At 40.3% G+C, this 16,996-nt stretch overlaps 2 protein-coding genes and 1 pseudogene across 9 annotated transcripts in view; 1 reads left to right on the top strand and 2 right to left on the bottom strand.

Annotated features, from left to right (window-relative positions):
- Window positions 1-879, bottom strand: part of F8 (coagulation factor VIII) — a 129,655-nt gene extending 128,776 nt beyond the window's left edge. For 2 of the 7 annotated variants that reach the window (XR_015723442.1, XR_015723443.1), the window contains exons 1-2: window positions 766-879; window positions 243-321 (exon numbers count right to left, since the gene is read on the bottom strand). The gene's annotated coding sequence lies outside the window, so the exon portion shown is untranslated. The remainder of the gene's footprint in view (window positions 1-242; window positions 322-765) is intronic. The other 5 variants (XM_087860186.1, XM_045788964.2, XR_006778043.2 and 2 more) reach the window with 4 other exon arrangements.
- A 55-nt stretch (window positions 880-934) lies between these two features.
- FUNDC2 (FUN14 domain containing 2) overlaps window positions 935-16,996 on the top strand; it is a 35,213-nt gene continuing 19,151 nt past the window's right edge. The window contains exons 1-4 of one of the 2 annotated variants that reach the window (XM_045788970.2): window positions 935-1,092; window positions 4,580-4,730; window positions 10,799-10,874; window positions 15,819-15,950. In XM_045788970.2, coding sequence (XP_045644926.1) covers window positions 960-1,092; window positions 4,580-4,730; window positions 10,799-10,874; window positions 15,819-15,950 — 492 coding nt within the window. In that variant the 5' untranslated portion in view covers window positions 935-959. The remainder of the gene's footprint in view (window positions 1,093-4,579; window positions 4,731-10,798; window positions 10,875-15,818; window positions 15,951-16,996) is intronic. The other variant, XM_045788971.2, reaches the window with a different exon arrangement.
- LOC123786666 (small ribosomal subunit protein eS19 pseudogene) lies at window positions 14,286-14,774 on the bottom strand (annotated as a pseudogene).

The following is a 16,996-nucleotide window of genomic DNA, read 5'->3' as shown; positions in this document are numbered from 1 at the left end:
ATACTAATCACACATGAGTACCTTACAGTATGTTGTAAGGTGAAATAAGTGCTGTGCACGAAAGGAAAGTAAGCAGGGGAAGGGGAAGGAGGGATGTACCAGATTGCAATTTTAAAGGAGGATTGTCATGAAAAATCTCACCGAGTAGGTTACAGTTCAGCAAAGGAGTTTGGCTTCTCTACTGAGGGCAATAGGGAGCGATGGTAGGGTTCTGAGTAGAGCAAGTCTGTGATCAGAATTACCTTTTAGAGTGATCTTTCTGGCCGAGGTGGAGAGAACAGACTTTAGGCGGATAAGTGTAGGAGCAGGTAGACCTGTTAACTTTGGGCAAGAAATGACTGTGAGTTAGGCTAAGATGATAGCACTGGAGGGTGAGAAACGGCTGGATTCACTGTGAAGCGGTATTTATGGGAGTTGCTGATGAATTGGATTTGTGGCGTTGAGAGAGGCGTTCAAAATTAACACCAAAGTTTTTGGTATGGTGAACTTGCCATTAACTGGGATAGCGTGAGAGCGAGAGGAGTAGCTTAGGGGTGGGGTGGGGACACGTGCCCTGGCACATAGTTAAATGGCTCCATAGGCACTGCAGGCAGGTAAGCTTCTAAGTGTATCTTATCATTGCAATGGTTTTCAAGTGTCTGACTTTCTCTATTGCGACAAAGTAGGGCACACAGCAAGCACTGATAAATATGTGCTCAACGTTTACATGAACTAACAACTCAAGCCAGCTTTATTTTCAATAAAGTAATGGGTAAGAGTCCTTACTAGCGAACGGCAAGGTGGCGATCGCGTCTCAAGAGTCTTCCAGGCGAGTATTTCCATAAGCGCAGGCTCTCTGCGCATGCGCGTCTCGGCGCACCTGCTGGGCGGGGCCGCGGAGCCTTGTGACGCAGCTGTGCGCGGGGGTGGGAAGTGACCGCTAGGCGCCTGGCCCGCCCTCTTCCGCTGCCGCTGTGGGAATGGAAACATCTGCCCCACGTGCCGGAAGCCAGCTTGCGGCGATGACGGCGCGCCACTCCGCGTCCTACCGCGCCGAAACCCTGCGGGTGTCATCGCGAGACGAGCTCGCCGAAATGGCCGCGTCCAGTCAAGGTAAGGGCGGGCGCGCGCAGCGCCGGCGCCACGGGGAGACGCCTTTCTCAGCTCCGGAAGGGGAAGGGCTCCGCGCCTGCGGGTCCCCGCAGAGCTCCCACGGGAGTTCTGGCAGCGCATGGGCGGGGAGGGCGTCTTGTGCTCGCCCCTGACCCAGCCGCTCCCAGGGTCTCGCCAAGGTCAGGCGCCAGGCTGGGACCGAACTGCCCCGGGGTGTTGTCTCTGGTTGGGCTCAGTCAGCCTTCCGGCGTCGTCCCAAACAGCCTAAACCCGGAGACATTCTGTCCTTGTTCTCGGAAGCGCTCTGGCACTTTCAGACTAAGGCGGCTTCTTTGTCCCTTTATCTCAAACACCTGGCAAGCCTCTTTCTGTGTGCAAAGGAGCCTTCTCTTGGCTGTTGATGGTTTTGAAAGGGTAGTACACATGGAATTGTACTTTGAAGTTTTTAAAATTTAGTCCGCGTAGTCAAAGAAGATTCCCTATAATCAAATACTCAGAGGAGGATGACTTTAAATCATGCTTCTTTCGCTACTAATTACCTTCAGGTTATATTCAGTTCAGTACTGGTTCACAAGATCCCATTGCTAAACACAGCCATCATCGAAAACCCAATTATATAAACCTAAAATTACATAAATTATGTAGCGATGTCACAGTTACATGATGTCACACTCACGGGTAGTGAATACATCGTGAAAATTGGTGTACACTAGACATCACCCCAGCTGATTGTTAAACATTGCCCAACACCCCACCGAATTTAAATGACTAAGGGGTTGGAATGCACAATGTAATTATCTTCCTGCAGCGTACACTGTGTTCATTCACTTAAAATATATAGGTTGATTAGATATTTGCTCCTAGGAAACTGTTGTGGGAAATTTTGAGGTTGGCATCATGAATTTCAATCTTTATCGTAGTGATGATCACATAATACTGTGATCATTGATTTTCTGGACCCATAAACAAGGCTAAATGACTTTTGTTTACATACCGTTTAACAGTGTTCGTTGAATAACTGAAGTTGCATGAACTAAATGTCTCTGATTTGATCCCCATTCTGACTGGAGCCTCCTATTGAGCTGAGGGGCTTGGTAAAATCACATTATTGTGATTGGATGGCGCTGTGGGTTAAGCGTCGGAGTCTTGGTTTCAGCTCTGGTCGTGATCTCAGGGTCGTGAAATCGAGCCCTGAAATCCAGCCGGCAGTGGAGCCTTGCAGCGTGGGGCTCTGCGCTCAGCGGGGACTCTGCCCAAGATTCTTTCCCCCTCCCTTTCCCTCTGCTCCTCTCCTCTCTCTAAAATAAATAAATCTTAAAAACCTCAAAACTCATTCTTGTTTTCAGTGATATTCTCGAACCCAGGGAGAGAATTTCTTCTTCAACACAGCATTAATGTTTTAGTGTTCTTTTGTACTGGTGTCTAATGTTGTTACATTAGAAAAATAAGCCCATAGAATACCTAGTTCCTCAAACATCCATATTTTGGTTCTGTTAAATTGGGATCTATGATCCATGTTGAATTATATTTTGTGTATACGATGTAAGGTAGGGATTGCATTCTTTTTTTAGTACAGATACCTGGTAGTTCTAACACCATTTGTTGAAAACACTCTTTCCCTGTTAAATTACCTTGGTGCCATGTTATCGAAAATCAAATGGCTATGTGTACATCTACTTGTGGACTCTGTATTCTCTTCCATTCGTGTATCTATGTCAGTTCTACACTGTCAAGTATGGTAGCTTTGAAAGTCTTGACGTTAGGTAGCTGTATTGCACTGTAGCTTTGTAAGAAGTCTTGAAATTCCTTGAACTTTGTTCTCTCTCTCTCTCTCTTTTTTTTGGTTAAAGATTTATTTATTTATTTGAGAGAGAGAGAAAGCACACGTGAGCAGGTGGGGAGGGGGGAAAGGAACAGAGGGGGAGGGGCAGATGGGGAAAGAATCCCAAGCTGACTCCTTGCTGAGCAGGGAGTCCTACACAGGGCTCAGTCTCACAACCGTGAGACCATGACCTGAGCTGAAACCAAGAGTGGGAGGCTTAACTGACTGGGCCACCCAGCACCCCAAACTTTGTTCTTTTTTTCCCCAAAACTGTTTTGACCACTTGTGGCACATTGTATTTTCCTAAGTGACTGCAACAATAGCTTTCATTCCACCTGCTCCTTTCTCAGTGTGACTTTGACACTCCTCCCATTCAGTGATGGGATCTATATATTCCCTCCTGAATCTGTGTGGGAGTTTGTGACTGCTTCTACAGAATGTGGTGGAAGTAACACTGCATGGCTTCTGGGGCTAGGTCTTAAATAGTTAACAGCTTCTGCTTAGCCCCCAAGCTCCTCCCTGCTCTCTCACTGCCTCCCTTGGGATGCACCCTTGAGCCTAGGCACCTTGCTGTAATGAAGTCCAAATTAACTCACGTAGAGAGGCAGCCTGTATATGTGAATGTAGAAGATGATTCCAGACCTTCTGCCTGTCAGTCTTCCAGCTGAATCCTCAAACATCATGGAATAGGAATGGCTTGTAATGCTATATGCTGTGTGAATCCTGATCCACAGAATCTAAGAGTATAACAAATTATTGTTTGGCTCTATGAAGTTTTGGGGTAATTTGCCATAGTAACTGGAACACTACTCTAGGTAGTCCTTTGCATCTCCATATAAATTTTAGAACCAGCTTCTCAATTTCTAGATAAAAATGTACTTTTTGACTGGGATGGCATTGAGTCTATAGATGGAGATGGAGAGAATGAACATCTTAAAAATATTGCCTTCCAAAACAAAGTATATATCTCCATTAATTTCAGTCATCTTCACTTTCTCTCTGCAGTGTTTATCCCTATATTATCTTCCCACAAAGAAAGGGATTAGACATTTTGTTAACTATTTTTCCGTTCTTGGGCAAATCACTTAACTTCTGAGCCTCCATTTCTTAATTATAAAGTGGGGTTAATAAATAGTACCTTGTTTTGTACCTACTGTGTTCTGTGGATTTAATTAGGTATACATGTTTATTGTTTAGCACATTGCCTGGTAAATAGTAGCAGCTTAATTGAACATTACCTTTTATCTTTATTGTCAGTGGAGATCCATATAGTGGCAAGAGTTTGTGAATTTGTGGGCTAAATAGTATTGAGGTATTCTTGAAAAGGAGAGGCAAATGAAGATAATCCATTTCATTTAGGATACATTATTATTACTATCAGGTTTTGTACATCCATTGGTTGTTTTTAAATTTGAGAAGAACTAGAATACTAATTCTAAATTGTCTAGTAATTTTTTTTCTCTAAGACAGATATTATTTGTAGATCTTAGTCTGAGTTTCAAGTCACTAGCCACAGTTTCAGAGTTAATTTGCCATTTAAAATAGAATAATATTTGCAGGTTCTTACTACAATACCCATTTCCTTAAAAATCTCTTAATCTAGTTAAGAATTGTGATTTATTGTAAAAGTAAATATTTTCTTATTCAGTATCTTAATTCTTGTAGGAAACTTTGAGGGAAAGTTTGAGTCACTGGACCTTGCAGAATTTGCTAAAAAGCAGCCATGGTGGCGCAAGCTGTTTGGGCAGGAATCTGGGCCCTCAGCTGAAAAATATAGCGTGGCAACCCAGCTGTTAATTGGAGGTGTCACTGGATGGTAAGTGATGAGAAAGATGTCCAGTGTCTTTTTTTGCATGATGTAGTATTGCAGTTACAGGAACCATCTCCTTAACTAATAAAAACACATGAATTTTTGTGAAATTGATCACTTAATGTGTAGCATTCATCTAAACATAGTATTTATTATATGCCAGGCACTGTTTTGAGTATTTATATATTTCATTTCCTTTTCACAACAACTCTGAAATTGGCACTGGATTGTCTGTCCTCATTTTTCTTCCAGTTTTATTGAGAAATAAATATACATCACTGTATAAGTTTAAGGGATACAGCATGATGGTTTGACTTACATATATTGTGAAATGATTACCACAATAGGTTTAGTGAACATTCATCATCTCATACACATACAATAAAAAAAAGAAGAAAAAATTTTTCTTCTCGTAATGAGAACTCTCAGAATCTACTCTCCTAACCATTTTCTTATATACCATACAGCAGTAGTATCTGTAGTCATCACATTGTACGTTACCTCCCTAATACTTCTAAGTGGAAGTTTGTACCTTTTGACCACCTTCATCTAATTCTCCCTCCCCCAACCCCCTGCCTCTGGTAACCACAAATTTGATCACTTTTTCTATGAGTTTTGTGTTTGTTTGTTTCAGATTGCATATTATTGACTGACATCATACAGTATTTGTCTTTCTTTGTCTGACTTCTCACTCAGCGTAATGTGCTCAGGGTCAATCCACATTGTCATAAATGGTAGGAGTTCATTTTTTTATGGCTGAATCATATTCCATGGTGTGTGTGGTGTGTGTATGTATATATATCACATGTTTATCCATTCATCCATTGATATACGCTTAGGTTGTTTCCATGACTTGGCTATTGGAAATAGTGCTGCAATGAATGTGGGGGTCCAGGTATCTTTTTGAGTTAGTGTTTTTATTTCCTTTAGATATATTCCCCAAAGTGGAATTGCTGGATCTTATAGTTCTGTTTTTAATTTTTTAAAAATTTTTAAAAAGATTTTATTTATTTATTTGACAGAGAGAGAGAGAGAGCCAGAGAGCACAAGACGGGGAATGGCAGAGGGAAAGGGACAAGCAGACTCCCCACTGAGCAGGGAGCCCAACACGGGGTTCAGTCCCAGGACCCCAGGATCACGACCTGAGCTGAAGGCAGATGCTTAACTGATTGAGCCACCCAGGCACCCTATTTTTAATTTTTTGAGACACCTCCATATTGTTTTTCACGAATTGGTTGTACCAATTTACAATTCCATCAAGAGTATACAAGAGTTCACTTTTCTCCATACCAAGAAGTAGAGAACACAAAAATACACAAATATTTTACTATTTATATAGATATCTCATTTCCTTCTCACAACAGCTCTGAAATTGGTACTGTAATCATGCTCATTTTATAGGAATTAAGGCTCAAAAGGCCCAGGGCCATATAGATAGAAAGTGGTTTAACTAGGAGCTAGCCACGTACTATGTTAGATAATAACTTCCTCAATTGTGACATAGCTTATGGCTTCATTTGTAATAAATTCAAAAGTTTAATAGCAGATTTAGTGAGGAATATATAATGCGTCAATCTCATGTATACTTTTTACATTTAAAAATGTTGTACAAGATAATATAAATACTGAACAGTACATATAATGTTTGTACATTTTGATGAATACATATAGAGCAGACACCTATGTAACAACCACACAGGTTAAGAAAATGTGACTAACACCCCAAGAACTCTAGAGATAAATGCCGTACTGATTATTATGCAGTTATTTCTTTGCTTTTCTTTGTAGTTTTAACACCAATTCTATCAGTAAATAATATACTACAGTTTACTGGCTTTTGAACTTTAAATAAATGCAATTATGTGTATTCTTTTGACTCTTACCTTTTTTGCTCAATTTGTTTTGTGTGTAGTTGTAGTTTTTTTGTTTTCATTTGTAGACAGAATTTCATTGCATGAATATACCACAGTATTTTTTTCCAGGTGATGACTGACATTTGAGTTGATTCAGTTTTTGGCTAACTTAAACAATGCTGATACGAACACTGTATAAATTTCCTGGAGTGTAATACGCACATTTTTGTATGGTCTATACCTAGGAGTTGAATTGCTAGGTCATCGGATAGAAGTATCTTCCGCTTTGCTGGGTAATGTCAAACTGCTTTCCAAAAGTGGTGGTAACAGTTTACCGTCCCAGCAAGGATTAAGTGTTCCTGATGCTCTACATTCTTGTAAGCGCTTGATATTACCAGACTTAAAGTTTTGCTGGTCTGATAGTGGTATCTCACATGGCTTTCATTTACATTTTCCTGAATAACTTTTACATATGTTTCTTGACATTTTGGATCTCTTCTTTGATAAAGTCTCATTTTTAATCCTTTGTAATTTTTCTGTTGTCATTCTTTACTGAGTTATAAGAGTTCTTTATATATTCTGAATGGGAGTCCTTTGTTGGTTTACATTTTACAGATATTTTCACTCATTCTGCATTCTGTGATTGTCTTTTCATTTGCCTTTTGGTGTCTTTTGATGAACTGATCTTATTTTTAATATAGTCAGTTTTATTCATCTTTACCTTAATGATTAGTAATTTTTGTGTCCTGTTTAAGTAATCTTTGCCTACCCCATATGCTAGAACTTTATTGCTTTACCTTTCACATTTACATTTATAAATCTACCTGGAATTGTTTTTTGTGTTTAGTGTGTGATAGATTCCTTTTTTTTTTCACGTGGAATACCCAGTTGCCCCAACTCAGTTTATTGCAGAAGTTACCCTTTCCCCACTACTCTGCTGCACTCCCTCTGTTATATGTCAGGCATCTGTGTGTGTGTGTGTGTGTGTGTGTGTGTGTGTATAACTGCCATTTTGTTTTTCAGGAATTTCTTGGCTATTCTTTATTATTTTTTAAAAGTTTAATAAATAAATTGGCTTATCATAAGCTACACTTGTTTAAAGTATACAATTTGAGGGACGCCTGGGTGGCTCAATCGGTTAAGCATCCGCCTTCAGCTCAGGTCATGATCCCAGGGTCCTGGGACTGAAGCTCCCTGTTCCCCTGCTCAGCGGGGAGTCTGCTTCTCCCTCTCCCTTTGCCCCTCCCCCTGCTTGTGCTATCACTCTCTATCAAATAAATAAAATCTTTAAAAAATATGCAATTTGATAAATTTTGACATATACACACCCATAAATTATTACCACAGTCAAGGTAATGAACACATCCATCACTCTAAAAGATTCTTTGAACCTCTTCATAATTCCTTTTATGCCCCCAGCAATCACTGATCTGGATTCTATCACTATAGCTTACTTTGCATCTTCTAGAATTATATATTAATGGAATTATACAGTATGTGTTCTTTTTTGTCTGGCTGCTTTCTTCTGCTTAGCATACTAATTTTGAGGTTCATCTGTGCTGTTTTTTTTTTTTTTAATCAGTAGTTCATTCCTTTTCCTTGATGAGTAGTTGTAGTCCATTGTGTGGATGAACTATTTTGTTTATCCATTTATCTTTGATGGATATTGGTTTGTTTCCACTTTGGGGCTAAAACTGCTATGAACATTTGTGTATAAGTCTCTGTGAACATATGCTTTTATTTCTTTTGGGTAAATACCTAGAAATAGTATGGCTGGGGATTATAGGTGGAATGCTTTAACTTCGTAAGAACCTGACATGCACATTTCTAAAATGCCTGTACTGGGGCACCTGGGTGGCTCAGTCATTAAGTGTCTGCCTTCTGCTTAGGTCATGATCCCAGGGTCCTGAGCTTGAGCCCCCCATCGGGCTCCCTGCTCAGTGGGAAGCCTGCTTCTCCCTCTCCCTCTGGCCCTGCTTGTGTTCCCTCTCTCGCTGTCTCTCTCTGTCAAATAAATACATAAAATCCTTAAAAAAAAATAAAATGCCCGTACTATCTTATACCTCTACCAGCAATGTATGAGGGTTCCGGTTTTTCCACATCTTCAGTAACACTTGGGCATTACGGTTTTTTGATTACAACCATCCTGGTGGGTATAAAGTGGTATCTCATTGTGGCTTTAATTTGTATTTCCCTAATGATTAATGATATTAGCATCTTTTCATGGGCTTATTTTTGCCATCCATCTATCTTAGATGAGGTATCTGTTCAGATCTTTTCTCCGTATTTTTATTGGGATGTTGGTTTTCTCATTACAGAGTTATGAGTGTTCTTTATATATTCCAGATATAAGTTTTATATCAGATATGTGATTTTCAAATATATTCTTCTACTCTATAGCTTTTTATTCTCTTAACAGTAAAGAACAGAAGTTCTGAACCTTGAAATGTAATTTATCAACTCTTTTTCTTTGTAGCTCTAGCTTTTGTTGTCATGTCTGGGAATATTTTCCTAATCTAGGATCACTTAAAATTTTCTAATATGTTTTCTTCTAGATGATATATAGGTTTAGATTTTTCATTAGGTCCATGATTCATTTTGATTTACTTTTTGTATATGTTGCAAGGTAGGAATCCAAGTTCTTTATTTGCATAATACCTAATTGTGCCCACATGTTTTGATGAATAGACTATACTTCTCTACACTGAATTGCTTTTGCACCTGTGTCAAAAACCAGTTGACTATATGTATGTTTCTGGACTCTTTTTTTTTTTAAGATTTTATTTTTAAGTAATCTCTATCCCCAATGTGGGGCTCAAACTCATGACCCTGAGATCAAGAGTCACATGCTCTTCTGACTGAGCCATCCAGGTGCCCCTGTTTCTGAACTCCTTGTTTTGTTTTTTTTTTAAGTATTTTTAGTTTTAGTTTTTCAGTAGGCTCCATGCCCAGTGTGGAGCCCAGTGTGGGGCTTAAACCCGCGACCCTGAGATCAAGACCTGAGCTGAGATCAAGAGTCAGATGCTTAACTGACTGAGCCACCCAGGCGGCCCTGAACTCTTTGTTAAGTGGATTTGTCAGTCTTTGTGCTAGTATCACACTGTTTTGATCACTGTAACTTTATTTTTTTTTTTAAGATTTTATTTATTTCTTTGACAGAGATAGAGACAGCCAGTGAGAGAGGGAACAGAAGCAGGGGGAGTGGGAGAGGAAGAAGCAGGCTCCCAGAGGAGGAGCCCGATGGGGGGCTCGATCCCAGGACCCTGGGATCATGACCTGAGTGGAAGGCAGATGCTTACCAACTGAGCCACCCAGGCGCCCCTGATCACTATAACTTTAAAATAAGTCATGAAATCAGGTAAGTCTTACAACTTTGTTCTTCTTTAAAGTTGATTTGACTGTTCTGGGTACACAGCATTTTCATATGAATTTTAGAATAAGCTTGCTGCCAATTTCTACAAAAAACCTGAGGAGATTTTGGGATTGCATTGATCCATAAACCATGTTTAGGTTTCTTTTAATTTCTCTTAGCAATGCTTTGTAGGTCTTGCTCATTCTTATTTTTGATACTATTGTAAATGGTATTTTTAAATTTCAGTTTCTAATTGTTCATTGCTTATACATAGAAACACAATTGAGTTTTGTATATTGCTCTTTTATACTGCAGTCTTGCCAAAGCCACTTACTAGTTTGCAGAGTTTGGGGGTCCCCTCATGTTTGTTAATTTCCTAGGAGGATATTTGCCTTTATGCTTTCCCCTGGAATCCCTTTTCCACAGTGTAGCCAGAGTCATCTTCTAAAATGCAACCCAGGGGTGCCTGCCTGGGTGGCTCAGTGGATTAAGAGTCTTCTGTCAGCTCAGGTCATGATCCCGGAGTCCTGGGATCCCTTCTTGGCAGTCTGCCTGTCCATCTGCCCCCCTGCCCCCCGCTCGTGCTCTCTCTCTCCAGTCAATCAATCAATCAATCAGTCTTTTTAAAAAATTAAAGTGCAACCTGAAAGCTTTAAGGGATTTGCTCAAGACCACAAAATTGTGGTAGAGCCAAAATTTGAATCAGGGTCTTTCTGAGTTCAGAGCCTCTGGTTTCTGCTTATATCATCTAAGAGTGGGAAAGAGCTGGATCATTCCAAGGTAAGTAGAATCTGAACATTGTTAGAAGTGCATGTTTGTGTGCATTTGACAGCCTGTCAACTTCTCTGACGTTGGTTTGGTTTTTGTAGGTGCACGGGTTTCATATTCCAGAAGGTTGGAAAGTTGGCTGCAACAGCTGTGGGAGGTGGATTTTTTCTCCTTCAGGTCTGTATGTGAAATATTCCTAGATGTTTGGAAATCCCCCTTGCCCGATAGGAATGTGGTATGAGGAGCTGTAATACAGTCTCGGCTATATTACACTAGAATAGCTTTTGCACTTCTTTTCAGTACTATTTGAAATGCTAGTGACCATTTGAATCAAATTTCATCAGTTGGTAGTCACATTTTGTTTTGTAATCTGTAACATGGGGACATAGTATATATTCCTTATCATAGCTCCCTTACAGGGTTTTTAAGACCCGTTGAAATATTAAACAAATATGATTTCAAAAATATGAAGTGTTATGCAAATGCCCTATGATATGATTTATTTTACATAGGGGACTTTGATCCCAGAGCAGTGAGAAATGAGGGCTAAATGACAGTCCAGTCCGATGTCCTCTTGTCTTTTTATTTCAAAACTACTAGGTATTGGTTCTCTGAGGCTGCACTGTAGCATTGCTTTGCAAACTTGACTCCATGTTGGAATTACCTAAGGAGTTTTAAAATAAACACTAATGCTTGGAGCCTACCTCATACCCTCCCCACTTGTATCGTAGGTGGAAGGTGTTCTTGCACATCTAAGTATTTTTTTAAAGAATTTATTTATTTATTTGACAGAGAGAGAGAGCACAAGCAGGGCGAGTGGCAGGCAGAGGGAGAGGGAGAAGCAGGCTTTCCACCAAGTGAGGAGCCCAATGTGGGGCTCCATCCCAGGACCCTGGGATCTTGACCTGAGCTGAAGGCAGATGCTTCACTGACTGAGCCACCCAGGTGCCCTCACATCTAAGTATTTTTTTTTATTTTTTTATTTTTAAAGATTTTTTTTATTTATTTATTCGACAGAGATAGAGACAGCCGGTGAGAGAGGGAACACAGGCAGGGGGAGTGGGAGAGGAAGAAGCAGGCTCATAGCAGAGGAGCCTGATGTGGGGCTCGATCCCATAACGCCGGGATCACGCCCTGAGCCGAAGGCAGATGCTTAACCACTGCGCTACCCAGGCGCCCCCACATCTAAGTATTTTTAAACTCCTGAGGTGATTCTAATGTGGAGCAGAGTTTGAGAACCACTGCTCTGTAGGAGCCATAACTTGTTGAATTGTGCTATAGTTTCTGAATCTATAGCTCTTTGTCTCCTACAGTTGGCAGTCCTCATTTTAGCAGGGTAAGTTCTATGTTCGAACCGCAGGTGGAGTGAGTTTCCCAGATGGGCCAGGTGAAAGTTAAATGTGTGGGAGGAGGAGACTGGTGACTGACAGGCTGGGGTGGTGGCCAGGGCTGGGGCGAGTTGGGTATAGTATTGCCACACAACAAATTCCCTCAAAACCTAACCTCGAAATAACCATCATTTTATTATCTCTCACAGTTTCTGTGGGTCAGGAATTTGGAGAGGGTAAGGTGGGTGCCTGTGACTGCAGGTCTCATGTAGTTACAGGCAGGAGGTGACTGGCACTAGATAAGCACAGCAGACTGGGTCGGGCCTGGGCCCCTCTCTGTTTCTGGCAGGTCAGACTCCCTGCAAGGCGAGGGCCTTCCTCATGCCTTTCCCTGTCCTTCCGGGTTGCAGTAATCTTTCCTTCCTCTCACCCCTTCAGGCAGAAGTGCTGTGACAGCTCTGTTGCTGGTAGACCCACAGTCCTCTCTCCCTGTGGTTTTCCCTACACTCTGCTCCAGACTTGACTTTGTAAATATGTTTATGTTGCTTTGAAACATCTTTTTTCTTTCACCTTAAACTTTTTTCACTTGAAGTATAATTGACATACAGTATTAGTTTCAGGAGTATAACATAGTGATTTGATATTTATATACATTAGAAAATATCTTAATCTGAGTATACCCTGTTTCTTTTGGGGGCCTGACTGACAGAAGCAATTGGTACTGGAAGTATCACCAGGAAAGATTCTCAGAATGGGATTCTGGTATTGCATGAATCAGATATTCAAGGAGTACAGGGATGCCTCCTTGCTGGGGGAGGTGGGTGGGACCTGGGGAGTCAATGCTGTGCACTCATGCTGTTGGTCACCAGAGGGATGAGGGTGGCTGGTAGGCATGATGTCATTTGACGTAGGGATCCAGTTTCCTTTCTTTCATACTGATAATTGTCCTGGCGGCATTTAGTGAATGTCTTCCTTTCCCCAATATTTGTAGTGTGGCATTTATCATTTATTAATCCATATATGTCTGGACTGGATTCTAGTTTCTCTGTTCTGTTTCACTGATCAACTGTCTACCTTTACTAAGCCTTGATAGTTGGTAGTACAGGTTCCTCCACATACCCTTCAGGAGTGCTGTGGCTACTTTTATACTTTTTGCTCGTCTATATAAATTTTAGAACAGGCTTGTCAGTTATTTTAAAAAATGGTGCACTGGGTGTTATACGCAAGTAATGAATCATGGAACTTTACATCAAAAACCAGGGATGTACTGTATGGTGACTAACATAATATTATAAAAAATATTATTATAAAAAATTAAAAATTCTGTTGAAATTTTGATTGGAATTGCATGGGAACCATATAGGTAAATATGGGAAGAATTAATATCTTTTGTGATAATGAGTCGTCTGTGAATACGTGCTTTCTCTCCATTTATTTAGGTCTTTAATGTCTTTGCATAGACCTTCAAATGTTTTTTCATATACATGTTCTACACTGTGCCTTGATTTCATTCCTAGATACCTTATACCTTCAGTTACACTGTGTCTTTTCTTGACCACTCACCTTCAGTCCCAAGCCTGTCTTCCAGTTGGACTCAGAATGATACAACTAATAATATGGAACATCTTTTCATATGCTTATTTGCTATCCAATAGCCTTTTTGGCAACGTGTCTATTCAGGTCTTTTGTCCATTTTTTAAATTGGGTTATCTGTTTCTGTACTTTTTATTTTGTCCTGTTAATCTGTGTGTCTGTCCCTTCTCCAGTATCACGCTGTCATCTTCATTGCTGTAGCATTATAGTAAATCCTAAAATCAGGTAGTACGATTCCTCCAACTGTGTTTTCTTTTTCAAAATTATTTTGGCTGTTCTAGTTCTTTTGCCTTTCTGTGCACATTTTAGAACCAGCTTGTTTGTATATCTGCAAAGCATTCTGCTGGGATTGTGATTTCAGGAACTCTGTAGCTCAACTTGGAAAGAATTGGACATCATTTCAAGTCTTCAATTCCATGTATAGGGCCTGTCTCTCCATTTATTTGGTCATCTTTAAATTCTTCAGCATTTTGTGGTTTTCAGCATGCAGACCCTATAAGATTTTTGTTTAGATTTGTATCTAGTATTTATTTTACAGTTATTATAAATCATAAATTTTATTTCCATTTCCAGTTGCTTCGATTGCTAGCAAAAAGAATACAATTGATTTTGTGTGTTAATCTTACACATTCTGCAACCTTGCTAAACTCACTTTTTTGAAACTCCCTTTTTTCTTTTTTTTTATGAATGAGGCAGTTTATTAACCCAGCATTTGTTCTAATGCTTCTTGTTGGCAGCTGCCACCTGTCCAGCAATTCTAACCAGGTCCCTCTGCCCATGAGATGTCAGTTCACGACCCCCATCTTTGTCCTTTTCTACCATTTTCAGCCCCACTAGGGCTTGGAGGACCCTGCGGACCATGCTCTTGGAACCTCTGCTGAAGTGGCCAGGAATGACCCCATTTCTCTGATACCCCCATGGAGCCCACCCCAGCACTGCCCCAGAGGTGCAGGTGCCATGCCGTGGAAGCAGCTCGTGTGTAGAGCCAGTTCTCATCATAGGGAGCAAGCTCTTTATGCTTGGCCAGCCTGACAGTGTCCACCCATTCAGGGAATTTCAGCTTCCCAGACTTTTTGAGGAAGGCTGCCAGAGCTCCCCAGCTTCCCCAGCTGACGAACTCCTGCTGGTTCATGTCTTCTGCAGGAACTGCAGGCATTGTGTGGCCTCCGTGCTGCCAGCCTAAACTCACTGTTTAGATATAGGAGTTCTTGTTCATTTTTTGGTTGAATTCTTTGAGATTATGTAGAGCAGACATGTCTACGAATAGAAAAAATTTGGCTCCTTCCTTTCTGATCTGGAGAAGAATTTCACTTTTTATGAGTAGTAATGTTTTGTTTATTACCTGTATTGCAAATATTTTCTCCATCCTGGTTTGGGTGACTAATTAGTTGGTGGTGCCATTAACTATAATAGGAACTAGAGGAAGAGCAACAATGCAGGAGGAGACTGTAGAGAGAAGAGTTTCAGTTTTAGATATTTTGAGAAATTCAGATAGATATGACTTACCAAAAGTTTGGTGGAGAGAAGTGATATTGATAGAAGATTGATTGATGGGCTGTAATGAGTCTCTTCGGTATCTCTTGGATAACATTAATCTATCAGAAAATAACATAATTAAATCAGTTTTATCCTATTCACACATTCTCAGTGAAATTATTTTCACTGAGTTTTAGTGTTTGTGCCTGCTGTCTTCATGAAGGGAAGTGGGCATATTCTATACATATATTTGGATGCGTGTCCCTCAGTACCCCTTATATGAAGTTGCTCCTGAGAAATCTCTGTGGGGCCATGTACTAGAATATTTCTTTTTGAGCCAACAGTGATTATGTTGGCTGTAAGGTTTTTTCACCTTAATATCTTGACTTTCAATTCTGGTTTTCTTCTTACCGTTTTATATTTCTAAGCTAACTTAAAACTTTTGTAGAGAGGGATAAGAGTATAAATAAGAGTGAAAGAATTGCCAGCAGTCATTGAAGGCCAGTCTGTTGATCTGGCATCAGGCATAGGGCCTTACATGTTGGGTGGATACTGAGTAGATATGGAGTGAATGTCATTGTCATGCAATGAACTTGATGGCAAATGTCTCAAGAAATGGAAAGTGAGAATGGTTTTTGATAATGTACTTCAGTGATTTAATCATAATGAACAGAAATAACAAGCCTATGTTTCTTATTTTTTGCTGTCATTATTGAAACTATAGCTTGCAAACCATACTGGGTACATCAAGGTTGACTGGCAGCGAGTAGAGAAGGACATGAAGAAAGCCAAGGAACAGTTGAAGATCCGTAAGAGCAACCAGATATCTACAGAGGTCAAAAGCAAAGCAGAGGAGGTGAGACATATGGGGTAAACACACCAATATGTCAGCCTTGGATGGAATATCTTCACCTTAGAGGCATTTTTTTTAAAGCTGGGTAATTGAAGTATTGGTGACTTTTATCAGTGAGTGAGAATGCAAAATGATACATTTACATATGTGGATTGGTCATGCCTTAAATTAGTTCTTGCAGCAAGTGGGATGTGGATGGTTTTAAATCATACTTTGTCTCTATGCACACGCTCTGAAATGTCCATATTTTACATGTACATATAACTAGCAGGAACGTCTAGGTCAGAGGTTGGCAACATTTTTTTTTTGGTAAGAGGCCAGATGATAAGTATTTCCAGCTTTGTAGGCCCTGTGATGTCTGTCACAACTACCGAAATCCACCATGTAGCATGAAAACAGGCATAGACGGTATGTAGACAAGTGTGGCTGTGTTGCAATGAAACTTTATTTAAAAATAGGCAGCTGGCTGGATTTGGTTTACAGACTATATAGTTTGCTAATCCCTGCTCTAACACATAAAACCAGGTTAGGTTATATTGGCTGGTACTTGGGAGGGACAGGAGAAGTCCTTCCTTTTAAAAAGAATATTGCTACTTTATTACCTTTGGAAATATGTTAAATGTGCCAAATAAATAAGTGCACTGAAGTGGGGAGAAATAAACTAGGATCAAGGTGTCAAGAAGGTAAGGCCTGGAGCAGTGGTGTTCTGGATTAACAGAGAAAAGGATGGAATAAGTGCAGAAGAGGGATTTAGATGTAAATTGAAACAGGCCTTGTCCTTGAAATAGTGCCAGATGATGGCAACAAAATAAAAGAGGTTAAACCCATAAGGACCAAGAGAACAGGAGAAAAATACCAGAAGACAAGAAATGTCAGCAAGTTTTTGGAAGTTGAAAAGCAGATAGGTAAGTGATAGATGACTTAGCAGATTAGAAAATGTGGAACAGATAAGTCCACCTTGCCAAGTACATAATGGCAGTCCCTCTATGGTGGTGGGTGGCAGGCAAAGCTGGTCCTTTGCCCAGAGTGGAAGGTGGCATCTTTGGGGG

The sequence above is a fragment of the Ursus americanus genome, chromosome X (assembly GCF_024610735.1).
Source record: "Ursus americanus isolate L20-20 chromosome X, mUrsAme1.1.p, whole genome shotgun sequence".
Classification (NCBI taxonomy): Eukaryota; Metazoa; Chordata; class Mammalia; order Carnivora; family Ursidae; genus Ursus; species Ursus americanus.
The sequence above is the reverse complement of the archived record's forward strand: the minus strand, read 5'-3'. Positions and strand labels throughout refer to the sequence as shown.